The following is a 22,504-nucleotide window of genomic DNA, read 5'->3' as shown; positions in this document are numbered from 1 at the left end:
TTTTTGTTATTGTACATATGTGCTCAGATGCTCGATTACAAATTACTTGTATCAGTCTCTCTGTTGAATAGTATCTCGGAGAGTAAAGCTCCTGTGACAGGTGCACAGTCTAAATGCGTCTAAATGTTTGGCGTCTGCTGCTGCCGTTAAGCACTGTTTCCAAAATAAAGATTTATATGCCTGCATGATACGTGACGCTATCCGGTTGACACCATCCATCCATCCATCCAAGGTAAGAGTGCGCCTAAAGTTGTATGACTTGTGTGGGCATCTAAGGCTGTTCACCACTTATCAGTTCATTTGGTCTACGGAATTTCAATCCATTGAATAAACTGAGCGCAAGGATGACTTACAGTTCATTGTATATTAATAATATCAATTCTGCCTAAATTGGAACCAATCTGTCGTCGTCATTCGCAGTACTAGTTGTAATTGTTATAAGATCGTCCTTTTGTTTTTCGAAGTCTGCATATAAGCATCTCGGAGGGTGTTTGCTCAGTAAGGTTACGAGCGCCTACTTCACAGATTGATAGGAAAAGCTTGAAAATGTAATAACATCGAAGATGTTTCCTGAACTTCACTTCGTAACGAATTTCTGTCCGCTTACGTACCTGAATATAAAACGAGAATGTTCAATAATATTTTTGATCAATCAACAGTCTTGCATCCAGCTCCTAAATCGTACAAAGGGATATATCATTACCACGAAGCTATTATTGTACTGGGGTCTCATTGGCATCCCACCCATTGGAGAAACGACTGAAGACGCTTATAAGATGCAAAGATTCTCACGATCTGTAGTTAATCGCGTCACCCAAGGTCTATCGCATACGAACACAGTTCGTGCTTCAATGCGCAGCTCACATTTAAGGCATCACGAAAAGCTGCTGCCTCAACTCATCGTCTTGTTATCCTCAATATACATGATAGTGCAACGCTTCACTGTGCCAAGAGCAGACAACTTCTCCGACATCTACTAAAGGCGGCCCAGTAGCCTGAAAGAACAAAATTCACTTTGCTTTCTGTCCAAAATAATGATATTGAAAGTACTCACAAAGCATAAAACAGCAAAGATTGTCATAACCAAGGTATGCATTTTGCCACTTATGTGGCGGACGATCCAATGCTATGAAATCATCAATATCCCTAGTAAAAAAAGAGTTTGTCACTTCCCAGATTTGGTTATACATCAGGAGCAATAGTTTGAAAGGTATAATGCGTCGTACACTTGTGCGGACCATTTAGAGCGCTGCTTTCTAGCTTCTGTTGGGCGCCGTTACGTCCTTAAAAAACAAACAGGATGTCATGATAAAAGTACTATTGCCCTCTGTTGCTGAACGAAGACGAGAATTTCACCAATGTCATCAGTTGCGGTTATCAGCTTGATGATTTAATCTAACTAAAACCAGGTCTAATTTGGGGGTTATATATATATATATATATATATATATATATATATATATATATATATATATATATATATTATTATGGGCTAAATTATGGGGTTATATATATATATATATACTGACCTGAGATGAAAAGATTATTAGTAATAGTGTATTTTTTTTTTAATTTCCTAAAACTGCACACTTCGAAAGAGTATATATCTATATACTCTTTTTCTTCTTATATAATTTCGAATGTTGGCAATGCTATTCATTGATAGATAGTCCTGTTTTGTAAACCTAATGAATAACGTTGCTAGAATTTGATTATGATGATAGAATGAACATGATGCTCATGGTACGTTGTTTCTGGTAGGTGCTTTCAATTTTATATACTTTGAAGACGTTTAACGAGTTGCGACCTACGACGCCGAAAAATAGTTTCTCACATAACCTATAAAACTGAACTGTAAACTGTTATAAATTCGAATAGAAAATGTACGTAGAAAAATTAATTACGAATGTATTGCATAAAATAATTATTAAATCCGAACACGTAAACAATTCTAGTATAGGACAAAGCAAGGCATTTTTTAGAAATCCGAATGTCTCTCAAGGCAGTTCCAATTAAAGGCAATTTAAATGAAACAATCCCATTAATCGAATTCATTTTAATCATGGGCGTGTATGTTCTCGTGCGATTGACTCGGAGGTGACGGTTATGTATAGCAGCTAAAAAAGTAGCACAGTAGGAATTCGCACCCATGAGACGTAGGTCAACATATCTTTCTGTTAATGGAGTTCTCTCTATAGTTACTTGACTCCGTTCACCGAATAGTACAGAATGATTTTTTGGTTCAGTAGAACGCTAGCAACGAACTAGCCAATATTGTCGCATGAGAGCGCCCAGGCGTGGTAAATTCGAGGACCACATCTGCTTCGACACATTCCGGTCTGATCCGTACTTCAGTCGGAGCTTAAAGCAAAGCACCAAGGGCACGGCCAGAAGGAGTAGTTCAGACTGTGTTCGCGCGGCTACAGTAGTATAGTATTTTATGGAGGAATTGTGTCTGGCTAATGCGTACGAGAAATCTGAAAAAGTGGCGGGTAAGGTAAGCGCGAAAGAAGCCAGACGGGCCGAGAACCCACGGCGGCGAATAAATATATCTAATACTCTCTAGCTAGAGCAACGAAAACTTCTTTTGATTTACCCGAAGACTACTTACTGTAAGTTCACCACAGGAATGAAGCAATTTGCAATTTACAAAATATTCGTGTGAAAATATTGTAATAGCAATCCGCAAATAGATGATTATAATTAAACTACAGGCTTAGATTATTTTAAGTAAAATGTCGCGTCTTTTCAATACATATATATATATATTTTAATTTGTTAACAACATAGTACTCAAACAATACACAGTGCTCTTCTTTATAGAACACATCTCAGAGTTTTTGAGTGAAGTTTTCGTCACTCGACAATTAATTCATCCTACTATAGAAAATGTCACTGCACTTGAGTCTAACCTGCAGTTAAGATGACACGTGACATCATAGAGATGAATCCCATGACAAAGGCCGCTACAGCTTGAAACTTCTTGTAATCCATTATGTTGTGTCAGTGTGTAGGGTATATCCTTGCGTTTGCTTGACAGTCGTCACCCACTCATCGCACTTACTTGTTGACTTTATCCGCGCTACATCCACGCTTCTGTCAATATTAAACAATTTAAAAAACTTCTCTGCTGTATCAGTGGTCACTGCACATTAAGTCACGTTAGTTGTCTGTTCAGAGAAGTTCACATTAACTAATCTCATTTATAAGCAAGCAAATAGCAGTATTCCAAGTAATGTTCACATGATAACTGATCACTTCCAAATTGATTGACGAAGCATACTAATTTTCAGTTGTACAGCGGGCAGATAGAAACCCCATTTCCTCTAACCGCGATTTGTTATTGTAGAAGCTCCCTGGATACGGGGCACTCTACAGTAGGTGACTCACTCCGGTCCTAGTCTGTCACGCTCTGAGGAAAAGCCAGATTCGCGCCCCTTAGTTCAGCCGTGCTCCGCTAGGGTCTCTGTCATCGCGACCATGTGCTCGCTTTATGCTAAATTCAACGAAAGACCGCTAAACAAGCCAACGCGGAAACGTTATTCTATCTATCTAGAGCGTCCTTGTGTTTTTTATTATCGGCAACGCCATACCATTTTTGAAAAATCCTGTTTCATTCATGAATTCTGTGTTTACACATTCTAGCAGACGACGCCGAATAAACATTAAAGTGACATACATTGTGCTCCGCCGAGCCAAGAGCAACGACTTTACGTGTTAAGTGTTCATCGTCTCCTTTGAATTAGGTATTCTAATTTCTTCAATTAAGCTACCGTCAGAGTATGCTTACAAGTTTCCGCCGAGCGTTCACTCATCATAGAGTACAGCGGCTGTGTTCTCAGGTGAGCTTCCTCTTTGCAGCTTTGTCTCGTTTGGCAGTGCTCTGAGTACTGTTGGCTCATTTAGAGGAAGAATAGACAATCATAATTCCCTATAGCCACTGTTTGGTAGCTACTAATCTCAACTACTGGTAATATTGTAAGCAAACACTGATACAAAATCATATTATCTATCATAGCAGTTAAACGTCTAATTAAACGGGGCATTTTCTCAATCTATATAACCATATTGGATTTTATTGTTGGTTACCTTTCGTCCTGTTGTTTCTGTTTGTCGATACTATTGTTCCTCCACCGTCGGGTCGCGCCGTCAGCGCCAATCCTCATAGCTTAGCTGGCTAACGGGGAGGGCGTTATTTTAGGTAGGACTCCCAGCCGCGCCGGCTGCATCGGAGTTTCTCAAGAACGGAGTTGCGAGCACCTCGCGCCAGTTTACTGCCAGGGACGTCGCGAATTTCGCGGAGATAACCGGTGATCGTAACGCGATACATATTGATGTTCATGCTGCAAATGAGGTGGGATTTGATCGTTGTGTGGTTCATGGAGCATTGCTAAACGGCTTGGTCTCGGGACTCATAGCCAAGAGCCTTCCAAAGTGTGTTGTAATCGATCAAGATCTACACTTTCCACATGCGTTACTTATCGATGAACCCGTCACCGTATTTCTGGAGCTAATACAGCAGCGAAAAAGATTTGTGTCGGTAAAGTACACCTGTCGGGATTCATCACGACGTGTGGTTATGCACGGAGAGGCCAAAGTGGCGCTTACCGTAGAGAAAAAGACCGTTATACAAACAAACAATTCCTAGTGTTCTCTGTGCATTTTATTAAAGGGTTATTGTATGTATTTGTAATATGCGCAACTTGGCAAGCATCAAGTAAACTCAGTTGAACTTCCTCGCAACTTTTTATATACACTTGTACAAATAGTGATTCGAAGTTACATCGAGAAAATTGCGAACTCGAACAATGGGCGTTCAAAGCATCTACATAGTGAATAAATCAGGTGGTCTTATCTATCATTGGAACGCGGCTACCGCGGCCCTCGAAGTCGAGAAGACGTTTCGTTATCCTCTCGACATCAAGTTGGCCGCCAAGCGCGACATGAATAGGTGGCAGGTGACTTTCGGCGAACGAGATGGCATAAAGGTCGGTCATACTATTTTAGCTATCAACGGTGAACCTGCTGATGGCCTCAAGTTGAAGGATGGCCGCGATATAGGCGCAGTGCTTGAAAATCAAGCCAACTACCCGATTAGTATAAAGTTCGGCAAAATGCAGCCATCGTCCAATGAGCGCATGTTTTTTGCATCAACTTTTCACTCATTGTACGCAATCGCCTCACAACTCAGTCCTGAACATCGCTCATCAGGGATAGAAATTCTAGAAGCAGATTCATTCCGATTGTACTGCTATCAGACGGTCACCGGAATCAAGTTTATGGCCGTTACAGATCCACGACAAGCTAATGTTGAGGCTTTCTTAAAAAAGTTATTTGAGGTATACGCTGACTACGCTTTGAAAAACCCATTTTACGCTCTTGAACAGCCCATTCGTTGCGAACGGTTTGATGAACATCTCAAAAGCGCAGTAGAGAACATCGATCGACTGTAAATTTCTGCCGTTAACACTGAAAATGGGTACGTAAGGTTTTTTGCATGCATTTCATTTAGAACTAGGCGACGGTGGAGGATGTCTTGCCAACTCCATAGAACGATTAGCCATAATGTACTTACACTAAAATCGTCTTATAAAAACGATTTGGATAACATTAGACGAACTATTTATCTGTAACATGTATATTCTTCGGGGCGTTGTTGCTGCGCCCGTAGAAGTTCAATGAACTTTTCAAATCTGGTTATATAGAAAATTCGAATTTATGAGTTGGTTTAACTTTAGAGAAAACAATTCGGGTCTACCAAGTAAACCTTCGAATAAGCATTATGTTTGCATGACAACAGCACAAAAAAGTGGATTGTTATAAAGTAGAGAGTATTTCTAGTTACTCTTAATTAATGAGTAAAATGAATAAAACGGATTCGAATATGCATTACAAACGGCCAAGAAAAATGTGGTACTAAAATTCGCATAGAAAGTCTTGACTGTTTGTTTGCGTGAAAAAGACTGTGCCAAGCATTGGACTTAATCCATAAAAATATGCAGAGGTTGAGATAATGTTTTTTTTTCTCTTTTCTTTAATAGCCGCTGTCGGACAGAGTGATAGCGCACATGCAAAAAGGCCTTCCCAAAAAATTTCCACTTCCAGGAGTCAACAAAGTTGTACTCATATCGTCAGCCAAAGGAGGCGTCGGAAAGTCAACAACCGCAGGTGATTATTTTGTGTTTTACTTAATCAGTGGATACATAATTATAATTCATGCATTTACCAATTACAGGATATCTCTTTTTTGTTCCAAGAAATAGACTAATTTAGAGTTATCTAGTGGTCAATCCATTCGACCTACAAAAAAAAAACGAAAATTATTTCGAGTTACGGCGATGTTCTATTCAGCTTAGGGAGAGCGTCAAATTACCGCTAATTAGAACCACTGGTTTAATTAATCAGTTATACAGATTACGACAAAAAAGATTTTCAAATTTTTCCATTTTTAAAATTCTAAATTTCTACGGAACATATATCAGTTGTCTTTCACCGATGTATTTTGAATATAAATAATCCTCTTCACATTTTAAATTTACCTTTTCAAAGATTTCACGCGTCTTTTGATATTCAAGATTGACCGCATTGTGCGTTGTATGTGAATAATATTTGTATTGCAGTAAACCTCGCTATTAGTTGTGCAATATTAAATTATCGCGTCGGCCTGCTCGATGCAGACGTATTAGGGCCGTCAATCCCGCAGATGATGAATCTACGAGGGGAACCTGAGCTGAATAGCCGTAAGTAATGTGGAAGATGATCCGATTATGACTGTGGTGGGACGGTGTTCTCTGCCTTAGCACGACTTTGTTGGAATAGAACCTTCTCTAATTTAGAAACAAGACGTTTTTTGCAATGTGGCTTTCATAATCTGCCAAAAGAGACAAAAACAGAAATAGTAAATACTTTACTTTGGTTTCAAAAATGTTTTTCATGCGTCGCCTTTTGCAAACTAATCCGAAATATGACCTCTCTCTTTTTAAGTTCCAACCGAGCTTCTGCTAATATTAATCGATCGAAAGCGAATCTTATTATCGGATATTAGCGAAACGTTGTATATTATATTAACAGATAAGGGTCTATTTAGTTCAGATAGCTGATAAATTCACATTCTGTGTAGATACTATTTTAAGGCGCTGGAATTATTGTTACATGTAAAAAGTATCTATGCTTCTTCCCTTAGAATAACCTTAAGCGTGGAATTAGTGTTAATGTTGACTATCATGTATTTATAAATGCTTTTTTGTGCTACGCGTAAAAGAGAACCAAATGTTGCCTCTGCGGAACTACAATGTTCGTGTAATGTCGATGGGCTTCTTGGTGAACGAGTCAGCTGCAATAACTTGGCGTGGTCTTATGGTTATGCAGGCAGTACAGCGACTTCTTCGGAACGTTAACTGGGGATCTGACGGCCTGGATGTCTTATTCGTAGATATGCCTCCGGGTAAGTAAAATGTAACTCCTTCAGCTTAATCAACCGAGTGCTTCCCAATTGGTTCGCTTTAGACGCACACACACACACATTATATATATATATATATTTCTTTTATTTTATGTTTGAAGGTAAACGGTTCTCAAATGTGTAAAATGAAAAAAGTGGATCTACTGATCGAGTCAACATTACGCTCTCTATCAAAAGCAAACAAGTTCTTCCCTTTAGGGAAGAATTAGGTTATCGAACGGCTTTATCTTCACATATGCTAAAAGTTTACTTAAGAAGTCGCTCAAAATAATGTCGAAATTCATTACATAGGCAACCCTATACAACCAGTCGAATCTTTGACCGCTTTCTCGCCAAAATATTAATTTTTAGTGTAAGGATGCGCTTAGCATTTTTACTCAGCTCGTCGTAATCTATAGATGGGCATTAAGAAAAGTCATAAAAAAGGGGTACCTTGCACAAAAGATGTTCTAATTTCTTAATTTTTTTTCAGAATATTTCTCAGAAATTATTTCCGAAAAAATTGTTCTTCGAAGATATTTACCATACCTGCCACTTTAGGTTTCCAATTGGCATGTTATAGAAATTGGCTTAAAATGATATTTATACTACTATACTCTATGAGGAAAAACAGAGACCAAATTAGGGGTTTTCACCATTTACATGCAGAAATATTCATTTTAAGTGTAGGATACTGTGTTGTATCTTTTCTTGACTCGTTAAAATCTATCGATTGGTAGAAAAGACTTCTTGCCTTATATAGAGTACTTATTTATAAGTACTCTTATCTTCATTTACGTTTTATCTTCAGGTGGCATTTTCAATTAAGAAATCGATATTTGAGTACCAAAATATTCATACAATTTCGATTCAGCTCAGACAAAGCTTTTGATTGGTGACGAAAACCGCTGTTCCTCATGTACATGGAGTTTCATGTAAATTTCTAAGCGCTACTTTATGTGAAGCAATTTTTCAAAAAAAAAACGCGCACCAAATGTACCTCGTGCAGACTTCGACGGTTTTTTCATAGATATGTCTAAAATATTCTGAAAAAAAAAGTTTAAGAAAGCCATTTAAAAGACGAAATTCATAATCGTACAAACAACACCAGCAGAAAACAGGCTTAATGCACTTTACAACTAAGCACAAATAATTCATGGTTCGACTGTAGATCCCCACATTTACCGGTAGTTACCCTGTTGAAATTCGATTGGTATCCTATGGCACCGATTCCGTTATACGGTAATAATCTGATTTTCCTAATTAAGTGGATCTATTAGGGTCATATGTTCCATTGCAATCACTCTTCTGTATTCCGTTCTTCAATTAAAATATTTTAACAGGCCCTCTGCCATGCTGCAGTTATCTCGTCAATCTCTTCTGATATTTTATTCGTGTTACACATAATTTCTAACATAAGCTCAATACCCTGTTGCGTTTATCGTGTTTTTCAATTTTAATAAATCCTATCACCCAGAAAAAAGTATTTACCCTACTGGAGAATATAGACCATATAGGCCTAAATGATTCAGATTTTACCAACCGTTTTTGCAAATTAACAAAGTTAGCATTATGCATGTTTATAGAAACCATTGCACCTGAAAAAAGTAATCGCATGCTTAGAAAGATTAATTGAGATGATTTTTATTTCGCCAATCATGAAGTATTCAGGCAAAATCATCGATTTACCACTGAAGAATTGTATTGTTAGTATTTTCACTTAAACTAAATTGTACACCTCTTTTGCTCATTCAAACTCCGAAGTGACAAAAAATTTACCTAAACTGCTATTAAACATTGTGGGGTGGAAAAGTGGATTCTCCTGAGCAAAAGTATTCATCTGATCAGGTTCATCTTTAACGCAGACTTCTCAGGGTGAAGCTCTTTAAATCTAGATAGTGTCGGCCCGGTCTGACCACTCTACAGCGTTGATTTGGGTCCAACTAAGGAACTACTAATAAAATCAATAAACAAAAAACGTTTAATAGCTTTTATATACATATTAATGTATTCTAGAAATTCCAGTTGCTTTCTCGTGACACATGCTCTTGGAGACACTTATTTGCCAGTAACCTGCGTTTTTAACTTTGTTTTTAGGCACTGGCGATGTTCAACTTTCAATAGCTCAAAATATTCCAATAGATGGCGCTGTTATCGTCACAACACCACAACCGGTTGCCCTTCTGGATGCGCGACGAGGTATCGAAATGTTCCGTAAAATGAATGTGCCTATTCTAGGCGTCGTGCAAAATATGTCCGAGCATATCTGTGAAAAATGCGGTCACACGACATATATGTTTGGAAAGGACGGAGCGAAAAAAATGGCTGACGATATGGGAGTGCAAATTATTGGTTAGTAATACCCTTTAATCACAAAACTTTTTCATGGATTATAGCATAACAAAAGGAAGCTCCAGTCTTTTATCTGTTTGAGAACGATAAGGTTCGCATAAAGCAGTTATTATATTCTATTAAGGTTCGAAAACGTTGGGCATAATCAAATACCAATATATTTTCCATTAGCTGCAGTAAACTTTTATCATCAAACCATGGCCTTCGTTGTTCCATATGTGGTTTATTGACTTTCAGTAAATTTGTTAGGGGCATCGAGAAAAAGAGCAACCGAAAACCATAGCATTTTCGCTGAAATCCTACGATGGTATTTACAAATCTAATACTCGAGTATCCGGAAAAAGCAATAGTAACCCTAGTAACGTACTAGGGTTACTATTGCATTTAAGCTTTTAGATCTCCATGCCATACAGCCGTAGGAACAACGGCTTAACCGTTATTAGTAACGCAAAGTTTTAGATGTCTAATTACGGATTTTCAGGCAATATTCCGTTGAATTTGGCGATTCGCGAGGGGTGCGATAGCGGTAAACCTATCATTGTTGTCGAACCTGATTCGCCGGTGACAAAAGCATACAATGAATTGGCGGCCATTGTGTTAATGAAGCTAGGTACCACTTAGTAATGGTGAAGAATAAATACTAGATATATGTGACGAATGTAATTGTAGAAGTTAAAATGTATTATGTCCAAGCTAATAAATATGTGTTTTCTATAGCCGTGTTGATTAAACCTATTAAATGAGCTTTCTACAAGTTTTCAATTTATATCGATGGGTACATCTTCTTTTCTGTTACAGAGCAGGCTCGCTTATTACAATTCAAATTATTGCCTACGGCTTTCTTATTCGAGAAAGCAGAAGAGGTAATACTTTATTTAGGTTTTAACTGTGCAGTGGCATCGATGATGTGACACCTGCCCATTTTCCCAGCAAATACCCATTACTGGCAATTACCTTTGATGGGTATTTATTTTTGTTAATATTTTCGATGTTCCAAAGATCGCTGCCTCTGGATATACCGGAATAACGTCAGTTCATTAAAGCTGGCCTTTCGATGAAGTCACATTTGTATTAAAAATGAAATTTCCCAAATCCGTCGTGCTGAAATCTCTTGATATTCAATGTCTTAGAACCAAGAATTAGCTGGCCACGACTCCTTCTAAAGCTTTGGGATCCACGAAATAAATTTACTCTGAATCTGTTCAATTGATCTCATTGTACCCCTTTGTTGCCACCATAGTCAACAATGAGGCCTTGTCTGATTCTTGTGTAAGAGTTGTCATTTGAAAATTCATTAGTTGAAAACTGTCTAACAATGTTAATATGGTTTTGTAAACATCAGTTCACGGAGTACCTCAGTTACAAACAGTTTTCTTCCGTGTTTTGCGAGTTGCACTAAAACAACAGCGAGTATTTACGAAAGAAGCACGTACGATGGTTGTTTATTTTGGTATAGTCGTTATTATTTATAAAAAAAGAAAAAGATATCATCATATACAGACTTGGTAATGAAATAACCAAACCTCTTTTTATTTGACAAAATTAAATCCAAGTAATCAATGGAGCTTCTTATTTTTTTGAAACGGAATCTGGTGCCCTATAGGTGTTGATCGCCTTGTGTTTTACGACTCTCCTTCAGTACACGTTGAACCGTTTTGCTTCGGAAAATGACACAAAGGGCAGTTCGTAAACGACAACACCTAAAAACATATTTGACGTAATAACGTTAGATTAGGTAGGTCTGCAAAAAATTAACAGCACTTTATGTATCGCCGATAGTAGTGCCGTATAAAACGGTTATCTTCTTGTCGACCTAATTGAACATTACTGTCTCTAGCTATAAGGGTAATTATTATTTCCTTAAACGAAACCTCTTAGCAGTAGGTATGGTACTTGTTTCTGACACAAAAGGAATCACTTTTACCACGGACAGAAAAAGCGTGGTTTAGATAATTTATCTGAATTAACTAGTTGCACAATGCACTGAAATTTGCTACGTTTTAGTGATAGCTAAAGGTCAAATGAGAAGTCTTTTATTTTTCTCTTCCTGCTGTAGTTGCATGTACCTCGCCTCGAATAGCCGAATGCCTACATTGACCACATCGCCAGGCGCGCTCCGTATCCGTAATCACCGCTCCCGATGCAACGCACAATGGATAGCGAACTCCACAAGTAGGACATAAGGTCGATCTTTAATAGCAAAGCAAAATACCTAGCAGTAGTAGTGTTTTTTTTATGTAGCCTCATTATTTGAACTAAAGCAGCATATAAGAGATAAATTGTGTGGGGTAGTGATTAAATTACCAAATACACCTTATTAGAAGTTGGTGCATGAAGAATTATAGCTAAAACAACAGCTTACAAAAAAATAATTTTACCCATCAGGTAGAGTTATCCCACAGCCAAGACAAACAGCGTTTTCAACCTTATTTTTTTTGGGCACATTTTTCGAGAAGAGACAGAGAGACACTTGTTCAAGTTGTTCCCGCTCGGACGCTGAGAAACCTTCGCTGGTCTCCAGGTATGTTAAAGCCCGTGAACAGTGGCCCCACGCTCGACTCATAACCGACGTCAAAGCTGTTATAGACCACAAAGAAGAAGACTTATGAGAGCAGCAGAATTACTGTAGGAGACTCTCCCATATAAGTACAGGGGACCATTAGAATTTCGATAGTTGAGATCGTTCGTGTTTATTTTGCAGTTAAGTCGGACCTGAGAACGAGGTTTGAATGGTTTAGTTCAGTTAAGCATAGATAATCATAGATGTATGTTTGTTTTTTAAGTCATACGTGAGAATTCTACCATAAAGGGATTTATTATTACTAGCATTTTTACTCAAAGACACTCTGTACGTATTCGAATGCATTACCAGATACTAACCGATCAGTTGGTACACAATGTTACAATCAAGAATATCATCGTACTCTTTCAGATGTAAGGCCGTAGTCAATGCCTGCTCATATTTCTCACGATAAAATTGCCTTTGTGCCAGGGCTAAGAAATGATATGCCTGAAAGAGTTAAGTCATGGAAAAATGGTATAGTTGAACTAATCATTCATGATAAGTAAACCCTTCCTGCATGAAAATGTTATCTTTGATTTAAGTTCTCAACAATTAAATAAATTAATCCCAGATAAACAGCAATAGCCAATAAAACCCAGTGCGTTGGGAACCGATAGCCTAGCAAAAAGTGGTGAGATGAGAAGTTTGAGTAGATGATGTCAGATTAAATAAATGAGCAAGCTAAATCTTCAAAAGAATAGACGTGATAGATAAAACTGACCTGAGCGTATCTCCAAAGGTTGTCCTCTCCAACGACGGTCAAAGACTGCGTAGCTCCTTCAAATCCGGGCCTGTTCCTGCCAGTTCTGCCCTGATCAGCCAGCATGGCCGCGAGAACATAAATTTGTTTTTTCAGAACGCTTCCTCCGACACGGTCAGAGCGCGCCAGTTCATTCAAAAGACGAGCCGCCTCTCTAAACCGGCCAGCTCGCCTGGATATCAAACCACGTGAGGTGTGAGTACCGATTTTCCAGTAGACATTTTGCGTCCAAAATGAAAGGGCCAGTAGCTAATTTGTTTATGATAATTCTGATTATTTAGCGCATTGTTTACACATAGAACGTGATTTAATAAATGCATTTTATGAATAGGTCACTTTATTCGTAACGCTGAAATGCCAAACAAAAAAGCATCAATAATAAAGCTGTGAAAGATGGAAACTACTAAATATAATAGTGCATACCGATATAGTTCAACAGCAGACAGAATATTGTCCTTTTCAATGAATTGTCTCGCGTACTTAGCAAGCAGCCCGCTTACGTCCGCCACTTGGCCATGGTCTCGAGCTAATTCTATTGCAGTTTTCCATTCGTTGAGTTCGATACAAACTTCCATTGCACGAGTGTGCGCGTCACTCTATCATCATAATGACAATAAAAATTCCGATTAGTCGAGCATATGATATGTCTCATCTCTCTCCAGTCACTTCGCGTTATTATCTCATGCTTTTTTTTGTATTTGAACCACAGTTAGGCGTATTTCGTTTTTAGATCAGCCTGTAGAAGATGACTACTGGCAAGAATGACGCAAGAATGCCGAATTGATATGTAAAACTTCGTACAGTCACGCGCTTGCGCATATTCTGAAGCTTGCTTACATTAACGAAACAATGAACAGCCTCATCACACATGCCCACTGATTCGAACATCTCTCCGATTCGAAAGAGGAGCTTCTTATCGGACGCCCCTTCCGTTACCTTCCATAGTTCATCGAAATCTTCAGTCATGTAATGGGCGGTGGCTAAACCATCTTTATTATGTGACTTCTTGAAACAATGAATAGCCTTTTCCCTGGCGATCAAATACATGTTATTATAATTTAATAAAAGTGCTCCCTAGCGCTTTACAGATGTACCATTTTTGCTGCGATACTGCCATTAAATCGTACTATTATTTATGTTACTCGGTCTGTACTTTTTATTTTTTTGCTTTTTCTAATTTTTCTAATAGTTTATAATAGTTCCTAATAGTTCTAATAGTAAAATTTCTAATAGTTTATAGACATGATGCAATATTTTCCATGTTTAATCCTTTGCACTAATGATAACAACGTTGCTTAATTGCAATCGTTCAATAAATACGACTTGTCACCTGGTAGCTTTAGAGCTTATTTTGTAGCGCGACAAACGAACTTTATAGCCCACAATAGAGCTTAAAATATACTTGGTAAACTCCCTTGGATAAATAATATACGTTCTTCTTTTAGTTCACTTTTCAATCAAATCAAATTCCCAATGTAGCAGATATATGTTGGTAATCAGGCTCAAACCGGAAACTGTCGGCATATTTGTCGGCCACCCTCGTCCTAGTCTAGGATCTAAGGAAGTCAGTTAAACTAAAATGTAATTTGCGACCGATTCATAAGAATGGGAGACTTAAAAAACATGGTATGTCTATGACTACCGTGCTATCTATCATTTTACGGATACTTACCACTCGCCATTATCAATGCACATTTGACCGAGATTATTGTACGCATTCTCGATCAAAGCGACATTACTTTCGTTCGAGGTAAGTGCTAGCTCTATGACGCGTTCCCAATTGCCTATAATGGCATGCATTTCTATTGCCAGATCTCTAGAATAAAGAATTAATTTTTGCATTAGGGCAGGAACAAGATAATTAATTATCTTTAACAAAAATTTCTAGTTACCCTAATTGTCGTCAGCACGGAATAATTTCAACGTTTTGTCAAATATTGTTCCATTATAATGCTGCGTTTGGGACCTCTTTGCAGGTGAAGCTAAACGTGCGAAATAAGCAATAAGTTTTAGCAGCAGGCAGTCCCTGTCGTACTCTCAACCCTCATTATATTAAGCTCGATAGCTGTTTTCATACTATTGTATGTTTTCCGTGAATACTTAAAGTGTTAAGGCTAATTGTATTACTTTTTTACCATTCGATCGTGAGAAAAGCTATATTTGCGCCTGTCTAAGATCAACGTCCTCTGTACACCTATGCTCTAGTGCCATACTTACATACGATCGTTGTCTATGAACATCTGCTCGGCCTCATCAAATTGGTCGAAATATGCCAGTACTTCAGCTTCACGCACCTCTCGACTGGCGAGCTTTGCTATTCGCCGGCAAAACAGCACTCCATCCCAGTCCCGTATCCGAACCAGAGCCATTTCCGCAGCATCGAGATCACCCGAGATCATGTGAAACTTAGCCATTTTGCGCCTAGAAAATGTTTTCTGTTATTGGTTAAGGTAGAACCTACAAAAGCCCTTGTAGAGCATTACTAGCCTTTTAATCCAGCAAGACTTATTGACAGAAAAGCTATTGGAACAGCTTTTCTTAGTTTCTTATATATATATGTAGTTCATATGTATATTGATTCGGGTATCTGGGCGGCACCGCGTTATAGGAAATTTTTCTTTTTTTTCAAACAAATCAATTTTTTTGCAGTTTTTTGATATGTGTCGAACAGCGTTCGGTCACATAGAATCCCATCTGCTAACCTTACGTAGAAAAAATGTTTTTGATTTTTTAATGTTTCTGTTGAAGAATTTCTCAAAGAATATTTTAGCAAAACATATTTCCTTAAAGTATTTGCCATATTAGCTGCTTAAGGAAAAAAGTTGCTAAGTGGCTAGGAAACAACTAAAACATGATTCTTTTACCAGAGAATGCTGTTAGAATCGTTATCTTCGATAAACTGTACGACATCAGCGATAGTGGCTTGTTCAAGCAGCTCGTTAAACTGTTTCAGTAGGCAAGTATCTTCTACAACGACGTGGCTTCTAACAGAGAGCGCTTGCTCCGGTGCAGCTAGGATCTCATCAAGGAGAACGCATTTGACACGGAGTTCCTCAATGGCGCAAAGGTATCCTGCGCAGGTTGTTGCATCTTCCGTTTCAAGCCTATGCACTATTACTAATCGAGTTTTCTCCATGTAGGCGAAGAGTTCAGGCTCATCCTAGTAAAAATAAAAATTATTATTACTATTACATAGAGCTTGCGGTGCAATTATTTTACTGCAAAAAGTGCTATCACAGTAATAGCTTTAACTGCTCCAAATATATAGTCATTCTTAGGTTGTTTCAAAAACAACGTCATCTGTTATGCATCGATGAACATTATGGTGTACATTGACTACCTTATCTTAAGATAAAATTAACTTACTGTTGATGAAGTTGTACGAAAAATGGTAATAGGCAGGTATATTGAGGACGGTAATGCATATGTTAGTATAAATAGCATCATGTTTTGGTAATTCGTTCACAGATTCTACTTACCCAGGCCCATCGTACATCCCAGACGTCTTTCCGGTGGAAGTCCACCTGATTAGCTTTGCTAGAATCCGATTCAATCCCATACAAACTCAGATTTCCAGACATGTCAATAACGGACATCATACTACAAAGAAGAGACGATGACTGAATATCAACATCAACATATTTAACGATGCATAATAAACGCGCCGTTAATAGTATAAGAGCAATCGCACAAAAATATGTGCGTATAATGAATGCTTGAGTCTGAATCAAATGACAACTCGATTGTTTCACACTATATTTGCCGGTCACAGAACACATATCACGTTTTCAGGCCTTAAATACACGTACGTGTTGTTGCAGTTGAGGGCAATCATCTTCGGACGTACTTGGAGATTGTATTTATGTGACAGCGACACGTTGGGTAGTGTGTAGCGTTTCACTAGACCTGACTCGAGCGCCTGAAATAAATTTACGCTCGAAGTTAGCGTTAGGAGCACTTAAAATAGTTATTCCATCGATTGCTTAAGCTTTTTTCAGTTTCATATACTCTTAATCGAAACTTACGATTGTTTCAACCTTCATTTCATTTAAACAAATGTTCTTGTGTTTAAGAGCTTCATATAAGAAGCACTTGTTGGGTCATGCGACAACACAGCTAAAGGAGACATGCCTTCTCGTATCTCGCATTTCCAATTTCAGATTTGAAATAAATTAATCATAAAGTTAACAATATCATACCGACCACCACAAGAGCCTCTCCTTCTGCCGCCAGGCAGCAGATTTCTTCCTGGCCATTTGTCAGGGCAAATTTCGAATCACCTTCAGCGCCCGAGATCTTTGAGATCTGGCTGTAAGTGAAGGCCAGGAATATTCACTGTAATACCAGCTGTTATGGGATTTTTACAAGAATCACCTAAGCAAACGGAACATGCAGGTAATCAAATTTACAATAGACACGGAGAGGGTGTCTACTTGAGCAGTATTAAAAGAGGTTAGTTTGAAGCTGTGTATGAAACAGCTGATTCGAACTGGGGGGTCCTAACTGTAACAAATTACTTCGATAAGCAACAAATTGTACATATAAATTAGATTGCTAAACTGACATTAAAGGTTTAACACGTTATGGTAATTCGTTAAGGGACATTCACTATTAATAGTTAGTGCAATTGACGATCCTTCTGTAATATTCTTCGGTCGAATCAAAATAGCCCTTTATTTAGAGTGCTTTACCTTTGCTGAGTCTGTTGAGACTTATTAGGCTCGCCTTCCGCACGCTGCCTCACGTCTCGGAATCGCCACACGTAAAGATCACAATGTGACGCAATTGCTACGACATCTCCGCAGACCGCCATACGAATTGGCTCATTTTCGATAATGACCTGGTCTACCAGAGCGCCTATATTGTCCCATACTTCGATATTAAACTGAAAGAATCGACACCATAATCGGGATGTTCGAATAAATAGAGCTGGCTGAGAAGTGGTTTATAAAAATCGATTGTTAGTGTTACAAGGCTGTCAGTGAGCTCTTTCGCAAACTAAAGTCCTGGTATAACGGCCCGTAACGGAGACGATGAAAGTTGGTGATTTTGGCAAGATACTCGGGGCAGGAAAGGTGGTTACTTCGGGATTGTACCGAAGCGATTCTAACTTGCAAAAATAGCTGTTCTACTGCGTTCGCCCTTAAGCAGAACAAGGTGTAAACGAACCTGATCTGGGACTCCGGCCTGATGCCGTGTTGCGACGGCGGCATGCCCCTTTGACGAAGCTATTGCCAGTACACCCCTTCGAAAATTGATATGTTTCTGAAAAACGGTAAGCCAAAAGCTAATTGATCCTACTTACGGAAAACAACGATTCGACATGATTAATCTTCTGTCTGGACCTACAACTCAAGACGGTCATTCGATTACTCTGCCAGCATTTCATATTGCATAACTTAATTATGATTAACAAATAATAGACCATTATTTAAACCGAATATTTTCTGTTAGCAAGTGGTTGGAGAGATCTTATTATGAGGCATTTTGAGCCAGAGATATTTATCTTATCATCAATCTCCACTCTATTATCTGCGTGATTATTTTTTGAAGAAAAGGCATACCTACTTTATAAAGCAATCCATCCGACAGTTAAGCATATTGTACTAGATGCCTCAATGAATAATGTCAATTTAGTAGTCTACGATAGTTTGGCTGTACAGTCGATAGTACAGGCTATTCCACTAAGCTTTTTGCAGTCCGTACCTGTCTATTTTTAATATCCCAGAGTGTGAAACATTGCTCCGCTCGGTCTGGCTTTGAATGCGTAAACAGTACACAGTCAGAAAAATAACACCACATGTAATCAGGCCGTACGTTTACGAAATAGATGAACGAATCCACGCTGACGGCTAGGCGTAAGCCACTGCCTTCCCAGGTGCAGCCTTTGATGGGCGTTCAGTATTCAAGGCCGTAAATAGAAAATTAAAATATTGACACTATAATAACTCAAAAGGAACGTTACTATAAAAATGCAGTTTACCTGCACTGTTTATTATCTTGGGTGGAACGCAATTTGCTTTGAAGAATTCCATAACGTTCAAATATCTAAGTGATGCTCGCTATATATCGAAGCTAGTATAGCAGTAATGAATGAATAAACACGCCTATCAATATCTGTCTGAAGTTTTCTTTAAACGCGCTGTGTATTTACATGAAGATAATGGATCACTGTAATCGACGCCTAGATTGTCCTTCTATAGATAAGTAGATTGCGAGGCTTATGTTGGACAAATCCAGGCAAGTCGCGCGAAGACAAAAATCCAAAGTCATGAAAAAGATTGGCTTTTTCATTTACCTGTAATCTGCGTCCCTGGTACAACAAGCGTATGCAGATACTGGCCCTGATTACTAAATAATTTTATAATATTTTTCTTGTCAGGTTCGCGTGTCTGAAGAAGCCTGCCAATAACAGCGATCATGTTGCCTGATGGTGACCACTCAGAGCCCGTTATAATCATATCGCAATCAATCAGTATCGGCGCTTCAGTGAAGATAGAAAGAGCAGTATGAAGATCATATTAATTGGTTTACAAAAGAAATATTAGTCTTTGTTCGTGAGATCACCACCCGGTAGAGAAATTAAAGTTGTTCTCTATTCAATACACCGCCTACGTTTATGTTACGTAGTTCCTAAGTGACTATCTCTGCTATATATTTAAAATTAGTCGTCGACTACAAAGCGTAACATTCAATTTTATATAAGACATATAGTTTTAAACATTGATAATATGATTAAATTTTATATGCATATCAATCGTAGACTTACAGAGGTCAACTTCTTTTTTAAGTAGCTGAATGTGACCTTCGTCACTTGCGATAGCGAGAGCAGGGACATCAACCTCAAGAGCTCCCCCACTGGGTCTTTCGCCACTTGGCCCCCTTTTGTGCCATTTTATTGCAACGATATTGGAATTCGGCGTCGGCTGTATTATGCTCATTTTTGACTTTTCAGACAAATAAACGAACATTCAAATTATATCAAAGCCATTCTTTTGAACAAAAATTTAATTTTTAATTTTAACGTTAAAGTCGTACGATTCGATTACCTTTTAAGTTCGCACCGCTTGAAAAATTGAACGGGTATCAAAGTAAACCTTGCTATGACTTACAACAAAGTTTCCACCCTGGTCATAGATATGTATTTCGCCCGACCGTAGCCCAAATAGAAGATATTTTCCATCCGCAGACCACTGAAAAGTGAACCATGGCATTTCTATTTAATACGATTTGTTTTACAAATACGAAACCTGATCAGAGGATAGGAGAGGCAAAATGTTTACGGCGTGTTCTTTTGTGGTGATACTTTCCTGTGAATCAGTATGGCCTCTTACCTCAGCAAGTTGCAAAGAGACCCCTTTAAGTTCTTTTCCCCAAAGACGATTCCCATCAACTGATCCAACAATAATTGCCCCATCATCGTAGATAATGCATATTCGTTGTCCATCACTCGACCAAGCCATTCCTCTAACAACACTTTTATTCCTGTTATTGACCATCTCCTCGAACCATGTCCCTTTGTGTAACATCCAAACAATAATCAGCCCCGACGAGTCTGCTGTGGCGAGGCGCTGGTGCTTCTCGTTCCACGCCATCAACTGAACAGAGCCTACATTACAACAAAAACCTCTTGTAAGGTTAAAATTTCGTCTCTGGCACATTTAATGTAAAATATCACGTAAGACATCCATACAACAAGTTAATTAATAACAAGTAAATAGATATAATCAATTTGGCTTAGCGAGTCAAAAAGCAAAGGACATTATCACAAGAACTATAACACATTAGTAACTGCATAACAATAATTCCACCGTCCTTAAAGAATCGAGGCATATCGAATGGATACGCATAGGTAAAACTGAAACAAAGTAAAATCAAGTCATTGTTACGAGAAGCACTCTTCCCTAACTTTCATTAGGTAAAAAAAAAGGCGCTGACGTTTTGTGCAGTAAAAATAAGTGAAAAAATAGAAGTTCCTTTTTAGATATTACTACGTTCAAGTCAAACTGACAGACCGCCGAGCCGGACCTTCTGACTCCAAATGTACGTGGTGTTGGTCTTGATAATTCAACATAACGCAGAGCATAGAAAAGTAACTACTACGAGATGAGTAAGTTACATGCAGCACACACCATTATGGCCCTCCAGAGTTTGATTCATAAATAAGCTGGATGTAGCGACGAGTCCCTCTTTAGGAGTCTCCAGCTTCAGCACCTTGAGAAGCCCATCATCTCCACCAACTGCGATGTGACCATCCTCTGTGTTCCAAGCAATACAACGCAGATTCACTTGGTTGGGAATTGCAATCTATATGAATACATTCAGATAAAGTGATACAATTTTAAATTTAGAACGTTTGAAATCTGCACAATTACTGCGCATAACATGACAGTCTCCTTTAGATGCCTACTCCAGCAACGACTTCTTTAAAAGGAAACTAGTCGACATAAAAGTTACCCTGCTTGTATGAGTTTATGTCAATGCAAACAGAATAAATGTAAATATTGAATCTCTAGTTTTCCTAGCAGATCGTTATTTCATGCTATGCGTCGTATTGTATGCAATAACTATGTCGAGAAGCTATTGCGGGTGTATTAACTCTATCGGATTTTCGCTTGGTTCTATATCAATGCTTCGCTGAACGTACGCTGTATCACTAAATTGCAATACTAATAGCACTAGGGTACGCGCCAAAGACGTACCTTCTTGCTAAGGTAGATGAACATTGTTACGTTTCGTTGAATGTACACGAATCCTCGGGAAGAAATCGTCTGTGTTAAATTCAACGACCACTAGAAGCAGACACTCGATGCGCCACTTTTGAACACTCTCGGAGTCCATTGTTACTATAGTGACCGGCATCACACCGTAGGGCGTAATGGTCACTTATTTGAACTCCTTCTCTTCACAGTGCGCACCTATAAGCTTTGCAAAGAGGCTCCCAATTTCGGTAGCCTTAAGAGTGTACGATATGGTTTGAACACCGTTTCTAAAAAAATGCATATTTACAATCTAACTTCATTCAAACCTACATGCGTTGTTGCAGTGAGAAACTTCATGCCTTGACTCATCTTTTTTTCAGTTGTATCTTACGAATGAAGCGCTCTAATAGCAATTCTATTTTTGAAATAAAATTGCGCGTACCTTAAGCTTTCCTTAAACATAGTCTTTTGTAAATGTACGTATTTCTAAAAAGGAAACTTTGAAAATACGTAAACGTAAAAAGGTATGGTCACAGAAAATTCAGTCTATCGTTCCGGTTCGGTTTTATTGAGTAGTTTATAATTATTATATTAGCACGCTATCCATATCATCATAGGCTCTACTGACATTATATATAATCATACTGCAAATAATCTGGTATTGCAAAAAGGCAAATGAAGCTATT

General features: G+C 38.4%; 4 protein-coding genes and 1 long non-coding RNA gene across 16 annotated transcripts in view; 3 read left to right on the top strand and 2 right to left on the bottom strand.

Moving 5' to 3' along the window:
* LOC111243891 (tyrosine-protein kinase transmembrane receptor Ror2-like) overlaps nt 1–4,654 on the bottom strand; it is a 256,167-nt gene extending 251,513 nt beyond the window's left edge. The window contains exons 1-2 of one of the 3 annotated variants that reach the window (XM_022790164.2): nt 4,090–4,654; nt 2,913–3,096 (exon numbers count right to left, since the gene is read on the bottom strand). In XM_022790164.2, coding sequence (XP_022645899.1) covers nt 2,913–2,994 — 82 coding nt within the window. In that variant the 5' untranslated portion in view covers nt 2,995–3,096; nt 4,090–4,654. Of the gene's footprint in view, nt 1–2,912; nt 3,531–4,089 lie in introns of those variants that run through there. The other 2 variants (XM_086981214.1, XM_022790163.2) reach the window with 2 other exon arrangements.
* Nucleotides 3,650–14,257, top strand: Nubpl (NUBP iron-sulfur cluster assembly factor, mitochondrial). 7 transcript variants are annotated; one of them, XR_015322019.1, is made up of 8 exons: nt 3,650–3,842; nt 6,042–6,168; nt 6,621–6,740; nt 7,262–7,444; nt 9,539–9,793; nt 10,275–10,403; nt 11,850–11,965; nt 13,096–14,257. XR_015322019.1 is itself a non-coding variant. In XM_022790166.2 (7 exons), the coding sequence occupies exons 1-7, from the start codon at nt 3,783–3,785 to the stop codon at nt 11,888–11,890; spliced, it is 915 nt and encodes a 304-aa protein (XP_022645901.1). In that variant the 5' UTR covers nt 3,650–3,782; the 3' UTR covers nt 11,891–14,257. The 7 variants fall into 7 exon arrangements, 2 of the variants coding, with proteins under 2 accessions (XP_022645901.1, XP_086837354.1); XR_015322017.1 differs by having other exon boundaries at nt 12,726–14,257; XR_015322018.1 differs by having other exon boundaries at nt 11,850–12,830.
* Nucleotides 4,809–5,453, top strand: Trs23 (trafficking protein particle complex subunit 4-like protein Trs23). Its single transcript, XM_086981230.1, has one exon. The coding sequence runs from the start codon at nt 4,809–4,811 to the stop codon at nt 5,451–5,453; it is 645 nt and encodes a 214-aa protein (XP_086837356.1).
* Oseg4 (intraflagellar transport protein Oseg4) lies at nt 11,289–22,011 on the bottom strand. Of its 4 annotated transcripts, none has more exons than XM_022790160.2 (22): nt 21,819–21,997; nt 21,249–21,423; nt 20,451–20,725; nt 20,229–20,309; nt 19,886–20,063; nt 19,415–19,600; nt 18,823–19,001; nt 18,286–18,381; nt 17,808–18,001; nt 17,320–17,425; nt 16,926–17,035; nt 16,596–16,716; nt 15,981–16,276; nt 15,334–15,537; nt 14,789–14,932; nt 13,954–14,146; nt 13,540–13,712; nt 13,078–13,288; nt 12,674–12,803; nt 12,172–12,370; nt 11,860–11,983; nt 11,289–11,493 (listed from the first exon to the last, which is right to left on the bottom strand). In XM_022790160.2, exons 1-22 carry the CDS (start codon nt 21,840–21,842, stop codon nt 11,416–11,418), a joined length of 3,477 nt encoding a protein of 1,158 aa, XP_022645895.1. In that variant the 5' UTR covers nt 21,843–21,997; the 3' UTR covers nt 11,289–11,415. The 4 variants fall into 4 exon arrangements, 3 of the variants coding, with proteins under 3 accessions (XP_022645895.1, XP_086837338.1, XP_086837339.1); XM_086981212.1 differs by having other exon boundaries at nt 21,249–21,374; nt 21,819–21,971; XR_015322008.1 differs by lacking the exon at nt 12,172–12,370 and having other exon boundaries at nt 21,819–22,011.
* Nucleotides 18,252–20,102, top strand: LOC147757287 (uncharacterized). Its single transcript, XR_015322022.1, has 2 exons — nt 18,252–18,391; nt 19,499–20,102. It is a non-coding gene; the product is annotated as an uncharacterized LOC147757287 (long non-coding RNA).
* Nucleotides 22,012–22,504: the final 493 nt, after the last annotated feature.

This window comes from Varroa destructor, unplaced genomic scaffold, assembly GCF_002443255.2.
Source record: "Varroa destructor unplaced genomic scaffold, Vdes_3.0 BEIS01000002.1, whole genome shotgun sequence".
Taxonomy (NCBI): Eukaryota; Metazoa; Arthropoda; class Arachnida; order Mesostigmata; family Varroidae; genus Varroa; species Varroa destructor.
Note: the sequence above shows the minus strand (reverse complement) of the source record. Positions and strands in the feature narration are given on the sequence as shown.

Coding starts and splice junctions, on each gene's coding strand:
- Nubpl (XM_022790166.2), top strand. CDS start 3,783: ATGCTTACAAGTTTCCGCCGAGCGTTCACTCATCATAGAGTACAGCGG. Junction 9,794..10,274: donor TATGGGAGTGCAAATTATTG/GTTAGTAATACC, acceptor ACGGATTTTCAG/GCAATATTCCGTTGAATTTG. Junction 10,404..11,849: donor CATTGTGTTAATGAAGCTAG/GTACCACTTAGT, acceptor TTCCTGCTGTAG/TTGCATGTACCTCGCCTCGA.
- Oseg4 (XM_022790160.2), bottom strand. CDS start 21,842: ATGTTCATCTACCTTAGCAAGAAG. Junction 20,726..21,248: donor AACTCTGGAGGGCCATAATG/GTGTGTGCTGCA, acceptor GTTGTAATGTAG/GCTCTGTTCAGTTGATGGCG. Junction 18,002..18,285: donor AGGCCGGAGTCCCAGATCAG/GTTCGTTTACAC, acceptor CGATTCTTTCAG/TTTAATATCGAAGTATGGGA.
- Trs23 (XM_086981230.1), top strand. CDS start 4,809: ATGGGCGTTCAAAGCATCTACATAGTGAATAAATCAGGTGGTCTTATC.